The following is a 20,705-nucleotide window of genomic DNA, read 5'->3' on the forward strand; positions in this document are numbered from 1 at the left end:
TAGGGCTTCAAATAATGAATCTGTGGGGCACAGTTTAGTCCATAGCAACTTGAAAGAGACATTTAGAACAGATGTAATTGACAAAGGATTCATTTCCAGAATACACAAAGAATTCCTCAAAACCCAAAAGAACAGCATCCCAGCAGAAACATGAGCAAAGAATAACAATAAGCAGTTTCAGAAGAGGAAACTCAAGCGGCCATAGACACATAAAAAAGATGCTCACCCCATTGGAAATCAAGGGAATTAGTAAAGGTGTCCTTGGACACCAATCAGTAAGGATCAAGTCTGAACCCGGCAGAGCATGGGGAGTCGCATTACCGACCCAGCTGAGGGTCTCCGTGCCCTTCGATTCCACACTTTCACCTCCAGTGCCTCAGGGGAGAAGTTTGCACAAGCCCATGAGGAGGCAGGAAAGGGGTGTTTGACAGCACTGGTGTTCATGCTCGCACGAAGAGACTGCTGAATGGCTGAGGTGTCGTCGATGGTGAGGGAATGCTTTGTAGCAGGTCTGATGGATGAACCACAGGTGCACACGTCAGCTTGTGCCGACTTCCAAAATGCACTGCTGATAAAAGCAAGTTATGGAACAGAGACTGTGTAATACCATTTCTGCAAAGGTTAAAAATGTGGTCAATGACCACAAATTGCTGCAAATGCGTTCATTTGTAGTAAAAATAACAAAACAAGAGTGGGAGTTATGTTGAGGGGCTGGAAGAGGAAAGGGGCACAGGGTAAAATTTTAGCTATATTGCTATGTCCCTGCAAGACACAAAGGCTGAGAACACATAGGACAAAGGATCAGCATCTGGTAAATGTGGGTAGGGAATACCTGCATGTCTTGTGCTATTTTCCAGGCTGGTCCATATGTTTTAAGAATTTCACTGGGGCGCCTGGGTGATTCAGTCGGTTGAGTGTCCGACTTCAGCTCAGGTCGTTCACGAGTTTGAGTCCCACGTTGGGCTCTCTGCTGACTGCTCAGAGCCTGGAGCCTGGTTCGGATTCTTTGTCTCCCTTGCCCTCTCTGCCCCTCCCCTGCGCTCGCTCTCTCTCTCTCTCAGAAATAAACAAACATTTAAAAAAATCAAAGTTGTAAACAGTTAAAATTAGGTAAATAAATATTTTACCCAAAGTCTCAAAGATACCTGTCTATGGGGGCGCCTGGCTGGCTTGGTTGGTAAAGCATGTGACTTTTGATCTTGGGGCGGTGAGTTTGAGCCCCATGTTGGGTATACAGATTACTTAAAATATTTTATTTTTTTTAATGTTTATTTTTATTTTTGAGAGAGACAGTACACTAGCAGGGGAGGGGCAAAGAGAGGGGGGTGGAGGGCCCAAAGGAGGCTCTGAGTTGACAACGGAGAGCCCAATGTGGGGCTCAAACTCACAGTGAGATCATGACCTGAGCCAAAGTCAGATGCTTAACTAACTGAGTCACCCAGGTGCCCCTTAAAAAATATATATATAAAGATATCTGCCTGTATTTATAGTTTTTCCTTTCGCAAGTATGTCTTTAATTCATTTGGAATTTTTTTATTTTGATGTGATGTGAGATAGAGACCCAGCTTTATTTTTTTCACTTAATAGCCAGTTTCATCAAAACTATCTGTTCTTTCCCCACCCTTGTGAGGTCTTCTCTATCAGCCATTTTATTTTCTTTTTAAAAAATTTTTTTAATCTTTATTTATTTTTGAGAGAGAGACAGGGCAAGAGTGGGGGAGGGGCAGAGAGAGAGAGAGGGAAACACAGAATCTGAAGCAGGTTCCAGGCTCGGAGCTGTCAGCACAGAGCCCGACGCGGGGCTCAAACTCATGAACCATGAGATCATGACCTGAGCCGAAGTCGGACGCTCAACCGGCTGAGCCACCCAGACGCCCCGTATCAGCCATTTCATTTTAATATTGGAAAGTAATTTGTGTAACTTGCTGGGGAATAAGGAGGCGTCAAAAGTGAAGGGATGATGAGAACACGGATCAGAGAACTGGGAAGCAGGCTCTTGGGCAGTGAAGGCTCTTCCCAAGGTCCTTCCCTCAGTGAGCTCTGGGGGCCAGGCTGCTGCACATCTGTGCTCAGAGCCAGCCCTGAGTCCCAGAGCTCAAAGTCCAGGCTGGAGCCAGCCAGTGGTCAAGTGAGAGCCTTGTGCAGGGCATCATGGGGCAGCTGGCACCCCAGGAAGGCCATGAGGGTGGCCTGGAGATGGGCACAGGAGGAGGGCGAAGCTCTATTCTGGGGAAAGAAGGGACCGGCCACAGACCTATGATGGGGCCAGGGTGACAAAGGAGCAGGACCACCAAGCAGACCTACCCTTGGTGCTCCCGAAAAGGGCCCAGCACCTCTTCCTACTGTCCCCACCTTTCTCCTGAGAGGCTCCCCTCCTTTCTGTCTGGTCTCGCCTTGTCCTCCCATGCCCTGAGCTGTCATTCCGGACAGGTCATCTAAGGACAGGGGCATAGGTAGAGGTGAGAGAGGACTAACAAGGGGTGGGAGGAAACTTCTGCAGGTGACGGTGATTGTGGTAATATTTTCATGGATATAGACCTAGAGAAATCTTCAAATTATACACTTCACATACAATTTATTGTATGTCAGTTACACCTCAATCAAGCCATAAACAAAAACTTCAGGCCAACGATTTCTAATTCTCAGTGTTGAAAACTAGATTAACATTTTGCACTTGGTAAGTAAACTTGGAAGTAAATTTTCGGTCTAGATCACTCCCTCCCCCGCTAGCCTCCAGCAGTGGAGAGCACAGAGCCACACTCGTGTTTACTGATATTTTATTCAGTGGGGAAGGATTTTTTTCATCACTTTCAAATTTAGTAAAGTACATTCCTCAGAGTAAAAATAGAACATGAGTTTGTAAAAGCACAGTCTAATTCCTCCTGACTCGGCGGAGGTTTGGATGGTTTTCTTATTTAAACATTTCACTCTGACGTTGTCGTTACCTGCTCGCATCTTCCTGTGATGACGGGCCTCGCCAGTCCCCGCAGCCGTGCCCAGACCGCTTTGTAGCCTACGGTCTGCACCCACCTCACCTCCCCCCGGGGCCCAAAGCATGGCTGGGGGATGGGCGTGAGGAGCTAGCAGGGAGAGTTTTGTGCGGGATTCAGAGCTTCTTTTCTTTGGCCACAGGTCATGCTTTTTGAAGAGTTGAAGATGTAATTTCCATCATTCTTCTCCCATCACGTAAAAATTGTCCAAGTTACACGTGGTGGCAGAAGAGATAATTCTGCGTATTTCTTTTTTTTTAATGTTTATTTATTTGGGGGGGGGGGCAGGGAGAGAATCCCAAGCAGGCTCTTTGCTCGATCTTGCAAACTGTGAGATCATGACCTGAGCCAAAATCAAGAGTCTAGGGCTTAATCAACTGAGCCACGCAGGCGCCCCCCAATTCTGCAGATTTATGACAGACACCTCTCATCCCTCAACCGACACCTGTCAGGTACTGTCTCCTCGAGATGCTCTGACGTTTGGATCTGATGAGGTGCCCCTCAAACTCCAAGAATTGGCAATAAAAGTATCCTCTGAGAGTTCAGTTAGTGAGACCCATATTGATTACATTTATTACTGGAAGAAATAATACAAGAGGTAATCGAAACAAATGAATAAAGAGTCATAGAATCCTCTGCTTGTTGAGAAAGTTATGTGGGTCTGCTCCCAACAATCTGCACCAGAGTCCAGGGAGAAGCCTGTGAAATCCATCAACTCCCTGTCTGGGGGGTGGGGGTGGGGGGGTACTGTTTCACCAAAGAACCGAGTTACAAAGGGCAAGGAAAAGGAAAGTCCAAAGAAAGATTCAGTCTCCGCCATGGTCCCCAGGACAGAAAGGTTGAGTAGGGCAGAGCCCTGGCCCTGAGATAGGGGCGGGGAGTGTGGATAGAGCACAGACTTAGGCAATCTCTGTCATCTTCCACCCGGCCTTTGGATTTCACCAGAAGGAGACCTAAGACTCACCTGGTCACTGGAAAAGAGTACACACACACACACATCAGCACGCTAGGCGACACATTGGTCTTTAGTGAGTTTCCTTGGTGTCAGTCAGGATCCACATGGGATGGTCTGCTAACACACTTTCTAGAAGCAGCTCCTGTCCAAGCCCGTGGCGGTAATGGGAGTTGCCGTGTTCATATGTGTGATCAAACCTTGGCTGCGGCTTATTGAAAAGCGCCAGACTCCTGATCCGAACGGAGTGAATGGGTACCTTTCCTCAGGACTGGGGATGTGACTCTGAGGGAAGGAAGGTAGCCCTTCTCTCCAGGGGTTGGGCTGCAGCTTGAACACACAGTGGCTGGGACCTGGCCGTAGAGAGAGCTGATGTGCAGCGAGGGGAATGTGCAGGTTCCCAGGGAGAGGGAGAGCCGGAAGAAGGAAGGGGTGCTCACCCCTGGGCCCTAGAGCCCTAACACACCCACCGTTGGAGCCAGTGAAGGAGCCCAGGAGCGTTCTCACACATTCCCTCTCTTTGGATCTGAACAGCCAGAGTAAGAGTAGATTTCTTTTGTTTTTTTTTTTAAGATGCAATTAAAAAAATGTTTTTAAGGTTTATTTCTGAGAGAGACAGAGTGCTAGCGGGGGAGGGGCACAGAGAGAGGAAGAGAGGCACAGAATCCAAAGCAGGCTCCAGGCTCTGAGCTGTCAGCACAGAGCCCCACGCGGAGCTTGACATCGTGATCTTCGAGATCATGACCTGAGCTGAGCCGAAGTTGGACGCTCAACCGTCAGAGCCACCCAGGCGCCCCCAGAGCAGATTTCTGAGGCCAGCATCCAACACAGACTAGCCTCAGGATCCTGAGGGAGATGCCTGAGGGGGCCCATGTGCCACCAGGGAAACCCTACCCTGGAGAGTTCATCGACCCTCCTCCAGGGGACCTAGCTGCAGCGTGACTGGGCCTCTATGCGGGGCAGGAAGGAGCAAGGCCCTCCCCCTCCCGGGGACCTGCTATGTAGGGCGGGGGCTTGACTGCGAGAAGCGGGCTTGCTCTAATCCATAGGATAAGGACACGGTGATGGGAGGGTCAGAGGAGAGAGGAACATCTACTGAGCCTCCAATTGTGGGGGTTCTTGGGACTCCTCATTCTTCCCGCTTTACTCAGCGAGCCCACGTGCACAGATGCCGAGGCAGAGAGCGCAGAAGTTCAGGAGACTCGGGGGTGCCCACGCCTCGGTCCTCAGCCAGGGTGCCGGGCACAAGCAGGAGCTCGGTGTGGTGGATAGTGTGTGAGCGAAGAGGGGGATGGGGAGGGGCGACGTGAACGACCCAGAGCGACCAGAGACAAACACGGGGAGGGCGTGCCAACGCAGGGACCAAGAGAAGGGCACGGCTCACGTCTGGCTTTTGGGAAACCAGCCTTAGTGCCTGGTGCTGACCTCTGGGCCTTTCTAAGGTGACACCAAGGACACAGCCAGCTCATACAAGCCACCGCCGAATTCTACCAAGTTACCATGACGACAGGAGGAGTGAGCAGAGAGAAACTCCCCAAATCAGCACTCCTTATTTCAGACCATTTCGAGGTTTCCTTTGCCTTCTGTGTTACAAGGGCGAGAACACCCGAACGTCCGTTGCATGGTGGGATGTCTCGGGAATGATCTGTGTGGCTCACACGGCATAGGGTGAATAAGCTGGGATTGGTTCATTTATTCATTCAACAGATAAGGCACGCAGAGCTTTTCAAAAATGCCTATCTGCTCCCTGAGACGCTGGTGAAGGAACGGGAGAGGCTGGAAGGCTGCACTGCCTCTGTGGCTGGCAGTCCTCTGCTTTGGCTCCTGGTCTCACGTGGTTCGAAGGGATGAAAGCGGGACCCCCTCACCATCGAACGGGGAGCTCAGGGCGGCCCGGAGATCAGCTTCTATGGCGAAGGTTGCAGGAAACTCTGACCAGGGTTCACGTGCACGGAATTACCCATCCTTTCAAAGAACCTGACACTTCCTGAGGGAATCTAGAGATGGCTAATGTGAAAGAGGACAACTTAGTTCTCTGTCAATCGCCACAGAGCCTGAGCGCCACTGCTGGGGCCGTCTGCCCGCACCCCCTGGTCCTCTCGCCAGCCTGTGCGTGGGGCCCACCCGCCTCACCACCAAGCAAGTGGCACCGCTGACTGTGCCTGTGACCCAGGGGCCGCCAGCAGCCTCCCAAGACCCAAGGGACAACCTGGGTGGGTGCAGGGAGCCAAACAGAGAGGGTCTATCTCACAGCCAAATGACCACCACATGCAGGCAATCAACGACAGAGTAAAACAGTTTTTCTGGGTGTTTCTGGAAGAGACTGGCGTTGGATTTGGTAGACTGAGTGAAGATTATCTGCCGTCACCAGAGTGGGCGGCATCACTGATGCCATCCACTGATGGCCCCAGGAGAACAGACGGGCAGAGGAAGGACGACGCCCTCTCCCTCTGCTCGAGCTGGAACATCCATCCTTTCCTACCCTTGGCCACCAGAGTGCCTGTTTCTCAGGCCTTCGGACTCGGACTGAATCATACCGCCAGCTTTCCTGGGTCTCCAGCTCGTACACAGAGAACGTGGGACTTCTTGGGGCTCCACAGTGGTGTGAGCCACCCCCCTAACAAACCCCCTCAGGTGTACCTCTATATATCCTATTGGTCCTGCTCCTTCGGAGAACGCTGACGCAGCAGTAAAAGGCCTGGTCCTGCAACCTTCTTTCCAGACTCTGTCCCCCTGGAAGTAAGCCATTGTTGAGTCCCAGCAAGTGGTTTGTTTTTGTTTTTGTTTTTGTTTTTGGCCAGATCCCCTGTGGGAGGGAGTCTGCACCTCAGCTGCGCGCCCCAGCCTTCAAAGGCAGCAGAGACCCTGGCCGTCAGCCTACCTCTGGCCACCACCCAGGTCCTTCCTCAAGGAAAGACTGCAACCCGAGCTCGGCCGGCGGGGGGGCAGGGGGGGGTGTCTGATGACAGCCTCTGCCTTTCACTGGCCAGCCTGCCCAGTAACCACTCTCACTGCTTTGTGTTCCCACCCAGCTGCATGAGAAGGACCCATTCGTCTGCCTTGCTGGCGGACACGATGCCACCACATTCCGGTCTCCGTGACAAGAAGCACCTTTAAAGCAAGTAGAGCACCCTCTGCCAGGTGGCTTCTCAGCCAGTGTGGTTCTGGGGCCTCCTTACCACTCCCCTGCACCCTCAAAGACAGGTACAGTCTCTTTCCACGGAACAAAGGCTCCGGGACAAGGGACGTGTGATGTGGCACCTGGGGCAGAGAACTGAAGCTCCATGCTCTAACGGCGGCCAGCACTGTCCAGGAGCAAACCGGGACTTGCAGGGCAAGGCAGCCCCCTTGGGGACCTGGCTGGTCTGAGCACACCCCCTCCCACCAGGGAAGCAGGCAGCCTCCCAGTGCCTGTGCCTCAGGAAGTATCAGGTAGGAGGCGGGAGGCGGCCTCTAAGCCCCTCACCAGAGGAGGACAGGAAGGAAGCACCCCCCACTCCAAATGACCGGATCACCCATGATTCTTTTCAAGCATCACCCTCTTCCCCCTAAAAATTTTTGCGGGGGCGCCTGGGTGGCTCCATCGGTTAAGCGTCCGACTTCGGCTCAGGTCATGATCTCACGGTTTGTGAGTTTGAGCCCGTGTTGGGCTCTGTGCTGACAGCTCAGAGTCTGGAGCCTGCTTCAGATTCTGTGTCTCTCTGTCTCTGTCTCTCTCTCTCTGTTCCTCCCCCACTTGTACTGTCTCGCTGTCTCTCAAAAATAAGCGAAGAATAAAAAAACGTTCGCAAAATCCAACAAATAGATGTTTCATAGTAAAAAGAGTAGTTTTTAAAATTTGTTTATTTATTTATCCTGAGAGAGAGAGAAAGCGGGGGAGGGGAAAAAAGAGAGAGAGAGAGAGAGAGAGAGAGAGAGAGAGAGAGAATCCCAAGCAGGCTCCACTGTCAGCACAGGGCTGGATCCCACGAACCGTGAACTCCCGACCTGAGCCAAAATCAAGAGTCAGACCCTCAACCGACTGAGCCCCCGAGGTACCCGAGGCCAGAATTTCTGAGCCCTTTGGAACTATGGGAGGTGCTGATGAAGACAATGGCCAGCTGGAGGACCTAGAAAGTAGTCTCTGAATGGCAAAGGACTAAGTCCACTAGGACGTCCCAGCAAAGGACAGACTGGCTCCAGAACAGGTGGGGAGCAACCCAGCCCGTGTCACCAGAGGCTGATAGGGATGGGTGACCCCCAGGCGGGGGATCCCGTATGCAGCCCGACACCCTGGTAAGGGGATCCAGGATACCAGGCCTGGGGTGGGAGGGGTCAAAGATGCTTTTCTAGTCTCCCTGGTTTGGCTTCCTGGTTTGGCCGAATAAGATCCCAAAATGGAAGAGCCAGGAAGGGAAGACAGGGAGCCTGAAAGGCCCGCTTTCTGCAGCAGGGCTGCCTCGGGACACCCATGGGACACCCGCTTTCTGCAGCAGCAGAATGAAGGCCTCCCAGGCCGGGGTGAGGCAGGGCAGGCACGTGGGGCAGCACCTTGGCTGCATCCCCACTCCTGGGGCAGCTCTGGAATGTCAAAGCCCCTCTGGCGACACCCGCGTGGTGCGGGCAGCTCAGCGGGCAGCATCATAGTCTGGTTGGTCACTCCTGCCCGAGCACGGGAGATGGGGCCGGGGGGAGGGAAGGTGGACACAGCATGGCCCCCCGGGGGAGAGGCCAGTCTCGGATTCAGATGCCGCTGCACTGTCCAGTTTGATGCTCTCTGTGGGTGGGAGGCAGGTCCTGGAAAGAGCACCGCAGGAGGCGTCCCAAGAGGGGTTGTGGACGAGATTCCCTTCAGAAGGCCTCCTTTGCTTCAGACACCTGTCTGGAATTGCAGCAGATGCCAAGGTCACGGGGGAAGACCGAGGGGCGCCAGCGTCTGCCTCCTGCGCAGCCCCTGGCAGCACCCAGGAAGCATGCCGCAGATCCCCGTCAGCGCCGGGCCACGAGAGCAGGCTGCCGGGCCCCATGCGTCTCCCAGGGGGATGGACGCCAGCAACCCCTTGTGCAACCTTCCAGAGCTCCCCAAGATGAGTGTCCCTCAGCCCAGTGACTGTGGTGCCAGCCCGGGGCGCACTTCCTCCCACTGCCCGGTCACCCGCGTGCCCCGGGCACTGAGAACGTGTGTGCCGGCAAGCAAACCACAGAGGGCCTCAGAAGAGGGGCTTCTCAGCCTCACCTGTGCCCACCAACAAAGCCACCTCCAGGGTGGATGGGGGTCATTACGGAACCAACCATGCCTCCATGCTGTAACCATACGCTGTGAGCTCCTGGGGTATCCCTCCACCACATCCACCCCTCAGACAGGACAGGAGTCAGCAACGACCCTAGAATGTTCCTGCCCTCAGCCTGAAGTTGGGGACCCAGGAGGCTTGGGGGACAGAGGGGCTCAGAGGCAGAGCCACCTCCTCAGCCTTTCTCAGAGGAATATGCTGCTCAGGGAACTAGGGTGAGCAGGCCTCAGAGGCTGGCCGCAGCACGGAGATTAGTGGAAGAGAAGGGGAAGGCAGAGAGCAAGGGTACCCTCTCCCCATGCCTGCATGGGCCCAGCAGGCCCCCAGGCCTCCAGAGAAGGTCATCCAGGGGAGCTCCCAAAGAGAGGGGTTCCCATCTGCTGCAGGCAAGCATGCCCGTCCTGACTTGCAGAGAGGCCCCGAGGTCTGGGGTGCAACTACGTTGGGCCGGGCCCCCTCCCAGCACCACCCCACCAGCTCAAAAAGACGCCTCCCTGGCCTTGCCCTACCCACGGCTTGGCCTCCTGGGGTAGTCGAAACCCAAAAGTTCCCAAGAACACATCTGGAAATACACCCAAAGGACGGAGGTGAAACACAACAGGGCCCAGCAGTGCCCATCAGCCCCCCGGGTGGGGGTTTCGGGGAGGGGGTCAAGGACACGGGTGAACCCTAAAGGTGGGAGCAGCACATCACCTAGAGCTTAGCAGAGAAGGATTCAAAATCTGCCAGTAACTTGATGTCGTTAGGGAGTGTCAGCCACGCCCCGCCGTCCACCACCAGCACAGCGCCGGTCACGTGGGATGCCAAAGGGCTGGCCAGGAACAGCGCGCTGTGGGCAACGTCTGTCTTATTGCCCAGCCTCTGCAGGGGGATGGCCAGAACCTTCGTGCTGACACTGGCTTGGGGGCCACCTGGAAGGGCAGCAGGTGGCTTAGCACCATGAGCCCTGGGACCCAGGGCCCTCCACTCCCTTCTGCCCAGCTTTCCCTAAACCACATCTAGGAACACCGAGGGCAGGGCTGGCACAGGCAAGGTAAGAAAGAACATGGCTACAGAAGCAGCACGGGGCTTTCTGCCACACACAGGGTCAGGGTTCCGGAAGCTCTAACGGGTATCCCACTTTGTGTCTGGCTCACACGTCGAGGCCAGCAGCCGTGTAGCCTCTACCTCCGAGGAACAGCTGCCCACGTCTGGCTGACCGTTAGTCTGTCACAGGTGTGCTCACCAATAACGGCCCAGACTTGGCTTGGGGACAGACTCTTTGCCAGCCCTGGGAACCATGAGGAATCGGCCCTCATCGTGCGCCTGTCCCAGCCAGGTGGGAGGGGAGCCCACAGAGGTACTGGGGGGCACGAAGCTCCGGAAGGGGCTTACCCAGCCGCCAGAACCCCTCTGTGCCGCTGATGAGGCCAGGGGCGAGGCTGTTGACACGGATGTTCTGGGGACCCCACTCCACAGCCAAGTGCCGTGTCATTGCATCTGCACAGAAGGAAGGTAGGCATGAGGAGGGGTGCAGGGCTGCTCCGCTTTCTGGGGCGGCTGGGGTATGAGTTGGGGCTCAGGGCCAGGGCCGGCCCTCTCCACTGCCCACCACTGTGCTTAGCTTTACCAGGACACTGTGGGCCTCCAGGGACAGGCCGGAGAGGGACCCAACGGGAGCCCAGGCAGGCAGACCAGAGGGTGTGCCCGTACCCACAGCCGCCTTGGCAGAGCCTGCGTGCACTTGAAGCACCTGCCCCCGGCTGCCCAGGGTCGCGGTGATGTTCACGATCACCCCTCCGTGGTCCTGGAACACACGGGGGAGCACAGTGAGCAGGTGGCCAGAAGACGCCTTTCCCACGTGGAAAGGACGCTCACCCGGAAGAACTTCTCATAAAGCACACGAGACGTGTTGAAGGTGCCCAAGGTGTCAATGTCCATCACGGTCTTGAAGGCGTTGAAGGACAATGTGCTGGCAGGGCACAGGAAGTTTCCGGCCGCACCTGCGGGGTGCAAGGAGACAGTGGCTGGTGCTGGAGCTCCAGGCAGTTAGGACACAGGGACCCTCAGGATGGTCCAGGCTAGACGGGGGAGGGGCCCAAGCAGTTGGGTAAATTCTTGCATGACAGGGCAGGATGGATCTCCTGGGTTGGATTGTGCTCCTCAAACAGACACATGAAGGGCTAATCCCTGGCACCTGTGAGTGAGAATTATCTGGAAATGAGCTCTTTTGGAGGCAATCAAGTTAAGATGACATCATCTTAGGGGGGGCCTACATCCAAGGACCGGTGTCCCCCTGAGGAAAGGAGAAAAGACACAGAGAAACACGAGGGAGGCCATGCAAAGAGGCAGGCAGAGACTGGAGCGACGCGGCCCCAAGCCAACGAGCACCGAGGGTCGCCAGCAACACCAGAAGCTGAGAGAGAGGCCGGGGACTGACTCTCCCCGGGGCCCGTCCGAGGGGCCGGCCCTGCCGACACCTTGGTTTTGGATCTGTGACCTCCACAAGTGTGAGAGAATGTATTTCCATTGTTTTAAGCCACTCAGCTCGTGGTACTTCGTTAGCTGCAGGAGATTTATATACCCCATGTTTCTAAGAGGGAATTTCAGCAAAAAGTGAACCTTGACGTGAACTACAGACTGGCTAATGATACCTATCATTCTGGTTCACCGACTGTGACAAGTGCAGGATGTTAACAAGAGGCCCCTGTGTGTGTGTGCGGGGGGGGGGGGGGGTGCAATTCTGCGTACCAGCTTCTTGATTGTTCTGTACATCTTGAACCCTACTAAAAAACATTAAGCCTATCTTTTTTTTAAAGGGAGAAGTTTGAGACACGAGAGTGCCCCAGCTCTGTGATCCAGCCAAGTTCATAGGATGTCCAACCTCCTCCGTGATTGCACTGACCCAGAAGGAGCCAGGGGCCCAGGACAGGAGTCCTGAGGCCCCCGCAACAGGGAGGTCTGGTACTGTGACCCATCAGAGGCCCCCGGGCCTCACCCAGCAGCCACTCACAGTTAATGAGAATGTCAATTTTCCCAAACTCCTTCAGCGCCTGGTCCACAGCAGCTGTGATGGCCGGGGGAGCGCGAACGTCCAGAGACAAAGGCAGGCATCGCTGGCCAGTGGCAGCAGCCAGCTTTCTGGCAGCCTAGAAGCCAGATGGGAAGAGAGGTGGACAGCGGCCCAGTGGCCTTGGCCTGGAGCCAGGATCCTCCTTCCACATTACCCTCCAGGCCACTGGTCACTGGTCATGGGTCGACAATGGCCCCCGCTGACTTCTCGTCCCCGAGACCAGCTGTGGCAGGGGTGAGACTCTCCTCCCAGGTGGACGGGACCTGTGAACCACCCTCAAAATCCATATGAGCTGAGATCTCTCTTGGGGCAACAATACCACCCAACATGAGGGCCTCCTCACAAAAATTAGGTTTTGTAAAAAGCCAGGGGTGTCCCTGGGAGGAGGCCACTTCCACTGAGGTTCCCTATCTGGGGGAGGAACAGGTTTTAGTGTCACCATCCTCTGGGCCTCAGGACCCTCCAGGCACAGGCTCTGGGCCCCCACAGCTAGCCACGGATGGGGTGGGCACAGGAGAAACCCACTCACCATTGACACTCTTGGAAGGCTTCTGCTGGCAATGACAGTGTGGCAGCCGTGCCTGTAAAGCGTGAGAGCATCAAGGCACAAGGGACACGTCCAGGTGGGCTCCTGCCCGGTGCTCTAGGCAGAGCTCCCTTCCCCCAAGGCTCTCTTGGGCTGAAGCTTCAGCCCCGGGCTGAAGGCACAGCGGGCAGAGAACACAGGCGTCTGAGCAGAGCCAGCCGCACCAATGGTGTCCACCCTGGGGTCTCCTGTCTGGGTCCCTCTGGCAATAGGGTATCCCAGCCACAGAGACACGTGGGCCGTGCCCCAAACACCATGCGCACAGCACTGAGGCAGCTGTGAGCCTCAGATGCACAGCCCAGGCATCTGTATGGGCCCTGCTGGGTCCCCCTGGCTTGGTCCCATGTGCCCTGGCCTCTCCCTGTGAAGTTGGAGTGAAGGACAGAGAGAGCCCCTTCTGAGGCCAGGGTCCCTGCGTTGCCTCGCCTCCTGACAAACTCAGCCTCACAGTAACAACAGCAGCTACTACCCGCTGAGTAGGTCCCATCTAATCCTCAAAAGGCCCCTCAGCACAGCTGGCTACACTCTGCTCAGAGCAGCAACATGCACAAAGTCACCAGCTCGGAAAATAAATTCACCTGGAATGGATGAATCCCCAAATCTCACCCAGTGAGACTCACCTCTCTGGTATGAAAAGTGGGGGCCTGGGGAAAACCGGGGAGGGTCTCTAGGATATCAGCAGGCTTCCTGTTCCTCAACCCCAGCCTAACCCTGGTCCTTTCCTGGGGTGGGGGTGGGGGCACAAGTGGTTGACCTGGGCCTGAAATCAAGATCTCCTGTCCCAAGAGACACTGTGCTGTCCACACTACTGGCGTCAACTCAGCTCATCCTGACCCTGGCTCCACGAGGCCCCAGGGAGCTTGGCAGCAGTTACCTCAACCTGCTGAACCCTCCCTCTTTGTATAAACAAGGGTGCTGGGGCCAGAGTCATCGGCTCAACTAATCTCTAGGACAAGACCCTAGAGTTCTGCCTCCTTCAGGAAAGCGCATGACCCCTTTCAGATGCTCTCTGATGCCCTGTGGCCTAGAGGGGTTCCCACCTCCCCCCAGCATCTTGCCCAGGGATCTCAGGATCCGGCGGGGTCCAGGCAAAGTGGAACAAGTTTCAGGGGGCTGGGAGTGCACAGAGTACACAGAGCAGTGCTCACCGCATGAAAATCTCAGCAATTCGGAACCCAATCCCAGAGCCACCGCCTGTGATGAAGGCCACTTTGTCCCTAAGAAAACAGGAAGCACTTTATTTACTTATCTTTTTTAACAGGAAGAACTTTAAAGAGATGCTTGTTGACTTAGTGGGTGGGAGGAAGCCAGTGGTTCTGGGAAGATTTTGGCTGCCTGCACTGGGCACTTCTATCAGATTTGAATTGTTAGTAAGTAACAGGGATGACTTTTGTAAGAAAATGAAACGCTACTTTTTAAAGGCTGCATTCCTATGCTTTCCGGGTTTTCAGGGAAAAGATTATTTCAACCTAAAAACCTCTATTCGGAAAGTTATCAGTTAAGGGGCTCCTAACTGGCTCAGTCAGTAAAGCCTGCGAATCTTGATCTGTGTCAGGAGTTCAAGCCCACGTTGGGCAAGGCATGGAGCCTACTTTAAAAAACAAAAAACAAAAAAAAAAAAAAAAAAAAAAAAAAAAAACAAGAAACTTATCAGTGAGAAATATTTTCAAGACACACAAGCCTTCCTCCACCTGCCCCTCACTCCACCGCCACTGACCAAGACAAACAGAACGTGCTCCCAACAAGGCGAATGTCAAAATACCAGAGCACTTGCGTCCCCAGCGCGCAGGTCCCCGAGCCACCCCTGCAGAGGCTGCACGCCCCTAGGGAGCCCCCGACTCGGCCCTCACCGTAGCAGGTCCGGGCAGAAGAGATGGCGGTACTCGGGAAGACACTCGTCCTCACTGACGTCGGGCGGCGGCTGGGCCATGGCTCTCGGTGCGGGTTAAGGGCGGCGAGCACAACAGGGACCTACCCAGGATCCGACAGCAGCGGAGACCCACCGCCGGATACAAGCGTAGGCGCTTAGCACTCGCCCGGACCCAGATCCGGAGGCCCCGCTAGGCCAGCCCACAGCCGCCTTCTTGCTCCTCCCAGACGCCCCCGCCCGAGTCGGCCCTCGCCTCTCCGGGACGCTCCGCCCACAGCGGCCTCCACTCTCCTCCCAGGATGCCCTGCCCACAGCGGCCCTCGCCTCTTCCGTGACGCTCATCCCACTGGGCCGACCGCCCCGCTAGCCCCGCCCACAGCTCCATCCAAGCTCTTTCCAGGACGCTCCGCCTACAGCATCCACCGCCCTCCTCCCAAGACACCCCGCCCACAGCGGCCCTCGCCTCTCCCGTGACGCTCCGCCCACTGGGCCGACCGCCCCGCTAACCCCGCCCACAGCTCCATCCAAGCTCTTTCCAGGACGCTCCGCCTACAGCATCCACCGCCCTCCTCCCAAGACACCCCGCCCACAGCGGCCTTCGCCGCTCCCGTGACGCTCCGCCCACAGCGGCCGCGCGACCCGCTGGGACTGGAGGTAGGTCTCGGGGAACACCGCGCGGCCGGCGGGTTCCCGCCGTGGAGACTAAATGGGCACGGTTCTGAACCGTCTCCGTCCCTGAGTCCTTTTGACGATATTGGGAGTCAGTGCCGTGGTCGGAGCCAACCAGACACTGCGGACGTTTGGTGCCCGAGTTAAGGCGGTGCTCGCATGCCCCGCTGTGCATTTAAAACATCTGGTTTGGGGGGCACTTAGCGTTTAAAGGCCCCCGCCACCCGGGCACTTCTCTTCAAAGATGTCAAAAAGTAGAGTGAGGACCAAGGCGGCCTCAGCAGATGTAATGATATGCAATGTTCAGTACCTGTGACAAGTGACCCGGGACACACATGAGGACCGGGGGTGAAGTGTAAGGTATATGGTGCTAACGTGAAAACAAGGAGACATGAGGCAATTCCAGTCTCCACGTGAAGCCACCTAGAGGGGAGGGGGCCGTGGTTACCAGGCCTTCTGCCCTGGGGGTGGTCTCAGTGGGTCCCCTCCACACCCCTTCTTGCCACCTTCCAGTCCTGCCCAAGGCAGTCGGGTCCTCATTCAGCATGATCAGACGAATGGGCAGCACCAGCTCCAGGGCTCACCTCAGATTCCTCCCCATTTCAGGCTGTGGGTCTTTGGACCCCTGCCTGTCTGATACATTCAATGAAGTTAATTGATCCCCTACTGATGTGTGAGAAGGTACGCTTTATTTCAACACTCAAACTCATAACTTTGCATAAAGTCCTCGTCCTCATCCCTACCTCAGAGATGGCACAAACTAACAAGCAATCCACCCCATACACAACACAGTGAATTTTAATGTCGCCCCCCCACCCCCCAGCCCCCGGCTTTGGGGGAAGGGAGGTCACAGTACCCACTCTTGGAGATGCCCCAAAGACTGTCAGTCTGGCACTTTGGTACAGAAAGAACTTGGTCCAAGTTGTTACTGGCTAGGATATTAAAAGGCACATAAAGTTGGTTATTCAACCCCTCTGGGCTGGGGTGGGGCAGAAGGTAGACAGGGAGGTGGTCTGGGACAGAAGGGCAGACCGCGGTGTGGGCTCAAGTTCTTGTCGACAGAGGTAGTTGATCCCGGGTGGCTGAGGGCAGCCCGGGTGCTCAGGCTGGGTAGGTGCTGCTCTGGTGGCCTTCTTCTGCCCAGTCCACGAGCTCACTGCTCTGAAACCATAGCTGGATCTCCCTCTGGGCCCCCTCCACGGAGTCGCTGGCGTGGACGATGTTCCTGTGCCAAGTGATAGGTGGCAAAGGTAAGGCACAGAGTTCAGTGTGCACCTTGGGGGTCCCGGGGACTATCTGCCGATTCCGTACTGTTAAGAGGAACAAGCCCGGTATTGTGCAGAGGGGAAAGCAAGAACAGGAATGGAAGACTGGCTCCAGCCTGGCCTTGGCCTCTTACCCACAACCTCACGACCTGCCCTGACCATTCTGGGAGCCTCACGTTCCCACCAATCATCCAGTGCCAACCCTGTGGGGTGTCTGGCAACACAGAGTCAGGAAACAAAATGACGGCAGAGTTCACACACAGCACACAGAGAATGCATTATCATCTCCTGTGTGCAAGGGGCTTCGAAAAACCTGTTCTTGCAAACGTGAGGTGTGTGCGACATCCCAGCATCGAAAATCTCTTCTGGCTTTACTTTGGCCCAGGTCCCATGGATCTGCCTTGGGAGCAGACTGCCACCCCACACTGAGGCCCTCCTCAACCCTGATGAGCTGGCCCATCAGCTCCAGTGGCTGAGTGTGTCAGGGTCCCCAGACCTGCTGATGTGGACGCTGAAGTCCCCCCTGATGGTGCCGGGGGCAGCCTCAGCTGAGTTGGTGTGTCCTATCATGGCCCTCGAGGAGCAGACCACGTTGGGGCCTTCCCAGACCTGCGGCACAGAGATAAGGGAGGTTGGGAGACGTGGCGACCGCCAAGGACTCAGCAGGTCTGGGCTCAGTCCAGGGACCTCCACCCCTTCCGCCACCCCTGCCTGCCGTACCATGGCCACCACGGGGCCGGAGGTCATGTAGCTGATGAGGGCTGGGTAGAAGGGCTTCCTCCGCAGGTCATGGTAGTGCTCGGCAAGGACTGTCTCTGGCGCCTGGGTGGCATTGGGGTAAGGGGTGAGAGGAGCCCCTGGACTGGGAACCCCGCTGGACGCTAGGGCAGTGACCACGGTACCTTGACCTCAGGGCACCTTGCAAACAGCAGCAAAACGGGTTGGCCCACCAGCAGACACCTCCCCACCGTTCCCCTTCTGCCAATACCAGGACGCTCCTGACGCAGGGCTGAGATGTGAAGGGCTGGGGTCCAGGAGAAGTCCCCCACTCCCAGTCCCCTCGAGGGCACCCCTGGATCGAGAGCCCGGGTACCTGCAGCATCTTCATCCCCACCAGCTTGAAGCCCCTCCTCTCAAAGCGCTGGATCACATCCCCAACGAGTCGCCGCTGCACCCCATCTGGCTTCACTGCAACCAGGGTCCGCTCCCGGGTCCAGGAAGACCCTCCTTGAGAAGATGGGGAATCAGGTGCCTGACCCTTTCACATCTCCCTGAACCCGGATTCCCCTGCCCGGGTCCAGGTGTCAGCTGGGCCTCAGAGTGTCTGCCTCTCCAGAACAGCTCTGGAGGGGAGAAGTGCCGGGTCCACAGCCAACTAATGCCCGGCATGGCGCTGCCTTTCAGGGACAAGCAGGACAGTGGGTCCCCCGTGCTTCCAGCCTGTCAGAGGGGCCGTGGCTCCTCCCATGCAGTGGCAGGAGCACCCATGATGGACACAGCGTGCCTGAGAAGGCATCTTCAAGACTTGGGGAGGCATAGCTCCGCTCACTGGCCACCCAGAGGCCCAGAGATGCCACGCTGGAAAGAAGACACAACTCTCGGCCTTGCTTATGACTCCCACCCTTGGGAGTGATGGCCAACACTGTCTCAACTCCCAGCCTGCCACACAAGGAAGGACCCAAAGCCCATCTCTTCTAGGTTCAAGGTGCAGGAACGGCGGGGAACCAGGGACCAGTGAGGTGCACCTTCCCTGCACACACTGGGACAAAAGGGAGCTGGGGGCTGAGGAGGAAGGTGGAAGGTAGAGGGTGTCTGTAGGTGGGGAGACAGGAGAGGGTTCCTCCTCGCACACCCTCACTGGCCAAACAGGAACTCTGTGCTGCTGGCGGGTTTCAAGACAGGACGCTTCCAGACCCAAATACGGGACTGGGCTGGGCCCCAGTCTTCTCTAGAGGACACTGCCAGGGAGACAGGAGGCGTCATCACCCATCACCCATCAGCCCCCTGCCACATTGTTACGCTGACCCTCAGCACTAGGTCCAGGGTCAAATGTGCCTTTGAGAGAAGCCTAAACCCTGGATGTCTCACAAAGACGGAGAACAGAACTGGAAGAGAAAGGATAGGATGGGGACAGGCCAGTGTCCCTGGAGGGGTCTGCATCTGCGGCTTCCCCCCTCCGGGGGGAAAATCAACCACAAGGTGTGCAGAGACTGGAAAGCAGGCAGTAGGCGGCCCCCCACTTCTCTTCAGGACTGAATGAAGCCTCCTGGAAGAAGCCCCCCTGGCTTGTCTGTCCCCCCCAAACCCAGTGCCTAGGGGCCGTCTGTGCAGCCTGGCCGGCTGCCAGCTGACTTGTCCCTGAGAACGGGGCAGTTCACTCTTTCCAGAGTTTGGAACACGAAGACATCTGGCTCTCGGGAGCACCCTGTGGGTCGCAATTACGGGGAGAACCCGCTACAGATACGGGCCCCAGGACCCCAGGCGGGGATGAGCCGGATGGAGTTAGGGCCTGCAGAAAAACGCTCCGAGGGCAGCGGCTCCGTGTGGGACTGTTCATCTGCTCAGAATGCCCCCCACAGCCGCCCCAGGTCCGCTGCAACCCTCATCACTGCCTCTCGTGGCCACCAGGCCTCTGGTTTCCTCCTGCTCTGGAGCCTTGAGGGCACCCCCCCGCTCCGGCCCCCAAGCAAGCCGGGACGGTGGGCGGATGGCGGGGGGGGGGGGGGGGGGAGCAGCGAGCGGTGAAGAAAGACGTGCAGGGCGCCCCCGGCCCGCCCGGCGGGAACCCGAGGCCATCTAGACAGCCAGGCGGCCAGCGGCCACACGCGCGCCAACAAAGGCCGGGCTACGCCCCCGCCCGTCTCCCCCCTCCGCCGGTCGCCGACGGGCGGGACCACTCACCCGAGCTGGGGCGTGCGAGCAGGCTTGGGCCTGCGGCCCGCGGGCCGCTCAGCAACCCCGGCAGCGCCGCGCGCCCCAAGAGGCCGCCCATTACCCTCGGCCCGCGGGCCGCTGGCGGAGCGCGGAAAGAAGGCGGGCAACGGAGCCCGCAGGGAGAAAGGGCGGAGCGGAGGGAAGGGGAGGGCGGGGCGGAAGAGAGAGGCAGGGGCAGAGGGGAGGATGGGGAGAAGGGCGGGGAGTAGTGGAGAGCGGGGCGGAGCGGAGCTGAGAAGGGCGGGGCGGAGGGGAGAAAAGGAAGGGGAGGGCGGGGCGGAAGAGAGAGGGAGGGGCGGAGGGGAGGGAGGGAAGGGGAGGGCGGAGCGGAGGGGAGGATGGGGAGAAGGGCGGGGAGTAGTGGAGGGTGGGGGCGGGGCGGAGGTGAGAGGGGCGGGGCGGGGGCGGGGCCGGAGAGGGAGGGGCGGAGGGGAGGGCGGGAAGGGGAGGGCGGAGTTGAGAAAGAAACAGGTATTTTGTTCCAATAGTGTAGGGGTGGTGATGGTGGCCGGCTCCAGTTTGAAATCGTATATCTTACTAGATCTTATTTAATGAACTTTTGAAAAACTATATATGCTGTTAATGGAAAAGGAGAAGAACTTGATTTTACAGAGATGGAGGCGGAATTTAGGAGGGGTTGTTTTCAAGAATAGTCCATTGGAGAAAAAAAGATACCGGGGTGCTGAGAGTTTATTTTTGACTGAGTTGCAGGGGTGATTTATTCCTTTTTTTTTTTTTTAATTTATTTGTAATGTTTATTTATTTTTGAGAGAGAGAGAGAGACAGACAGACAGAGGGTGAGCAGGGGAGGGGCAGAGAGAGAGGGGGCACAGAATCCGAAGCAGCTGCAGGCTCTGAGCTGTCAGCACAGAGCCCCACGCGGGGCTCGAACCCACGAACCGTGAGATCATGACCTGAGCCGAAGTCAGACACTCAACTGACTGAGCCACCCAGGAGTCCCTTAAATGTTTAAATGTTTTTATTTATTTTTGGTAGAGACAGAGCGTGAGCAGGGGAGGGACAGAGAAGGGGAGACACAGAATCGGAAGCAGGACCCAGGCTCCGAGCTGTGAGCACAGAGCCCCACGCGGGGCTCAAACCCCCGAACCTTGAGATC

At 56.7% G+C, this 20,705-nt stretch overlaps 2 protein-coding genes across 9 annotated transcripts; both read right to left on the reverse strand.

Annotated features, from left to right (window-relative positions):
• Window positions 1–14,998, reverse strand: DECR2 (2,4-dienoyl-CoA reductase 2). Of its 8 annotated transcripts, none has more exons than XM_045460790.1 (9): window positions 14,701–14,998; window positions 13,999–14,067; window positions 12,794–12,845; window positions 12,205–12,340; window positions 11,070–11,194; window positions 10,905–10,998; window positions 10,587–10,691; window positions 6,583–6,675; window positions 1–565 (listed from the first exon to the last, which is right to left on the reverse strand). In XM_045460790.1, exons 1-9 carry the CDS (start codon window positions 14,778–14,780, stop codon window positions 441–443), a joined length of 879 nt encoding a protein of 292 aa, XP_045316746.1. In that variant the 5' UTR covers window positions 14,781–14,998; the 3' UTR covers window positions 1–440. The 8 variants fall into 8 exon arrangements, with proteins under 8 accessions (XP_045316746.1, XP_045316742.1, XP_045316747.1 ...); XM_045460786.1 differs by having other exon boundaries at window positions 1–568; XM_045460791.1 differs by lacking the exon at window positions 1–565 and adding an exon at window positions 5,607–5,949 and having other exon boundaries at window positions 14,701–14,996.
• A 1,058-nt stretch (window positions 14,999–16,056) lies between these two features.
• NME4 (NME/NM23 nucleoside diphosphate kinase 4) lies at window positions 16,057–19,724 on the reverse strand. Its single transcript, XM_045460793.1, has 5 exons — window positions 19,556–19,724; window positions 17,748–17,881; window positions 17,375–17,476; window positions 17,151–17,263; window positions 16,057–16,614 (listed from the first exon to the last, which is right to left on the reverse strand). The coding sequence occupies exons 1-5, from the start codon at window positions 19,644–19,646 to the stop codon at window positions 16,491–16,493; spliced, it is 564 nt and encodes a 187-aa protein (XP_045316749.1). The 5' UTR covers window positions 19,647–19,724; the 3' UTR covers window positions 16,057–16,490.
• Between the last annotated feature and the right edge of the window lie 981 nt (window positions 19,725–20,705).

This window comes from Leopardus geoffroyi, chromosome E3 (assembly GCF_018350155.1).
Source record: "Leopardus geoffroyi isolate Oge1 chromosome E3, O.geoffroyi_Oge1_pat1.0, whole genome shotgun sequence".
In the NCBI taxonomy this organism is placed as follows: Eukaryota; Metazoa; Chordata; class Mammalia; order Carnivora; family Felidae; genus Leopardus; species Leopardus geoffroyi.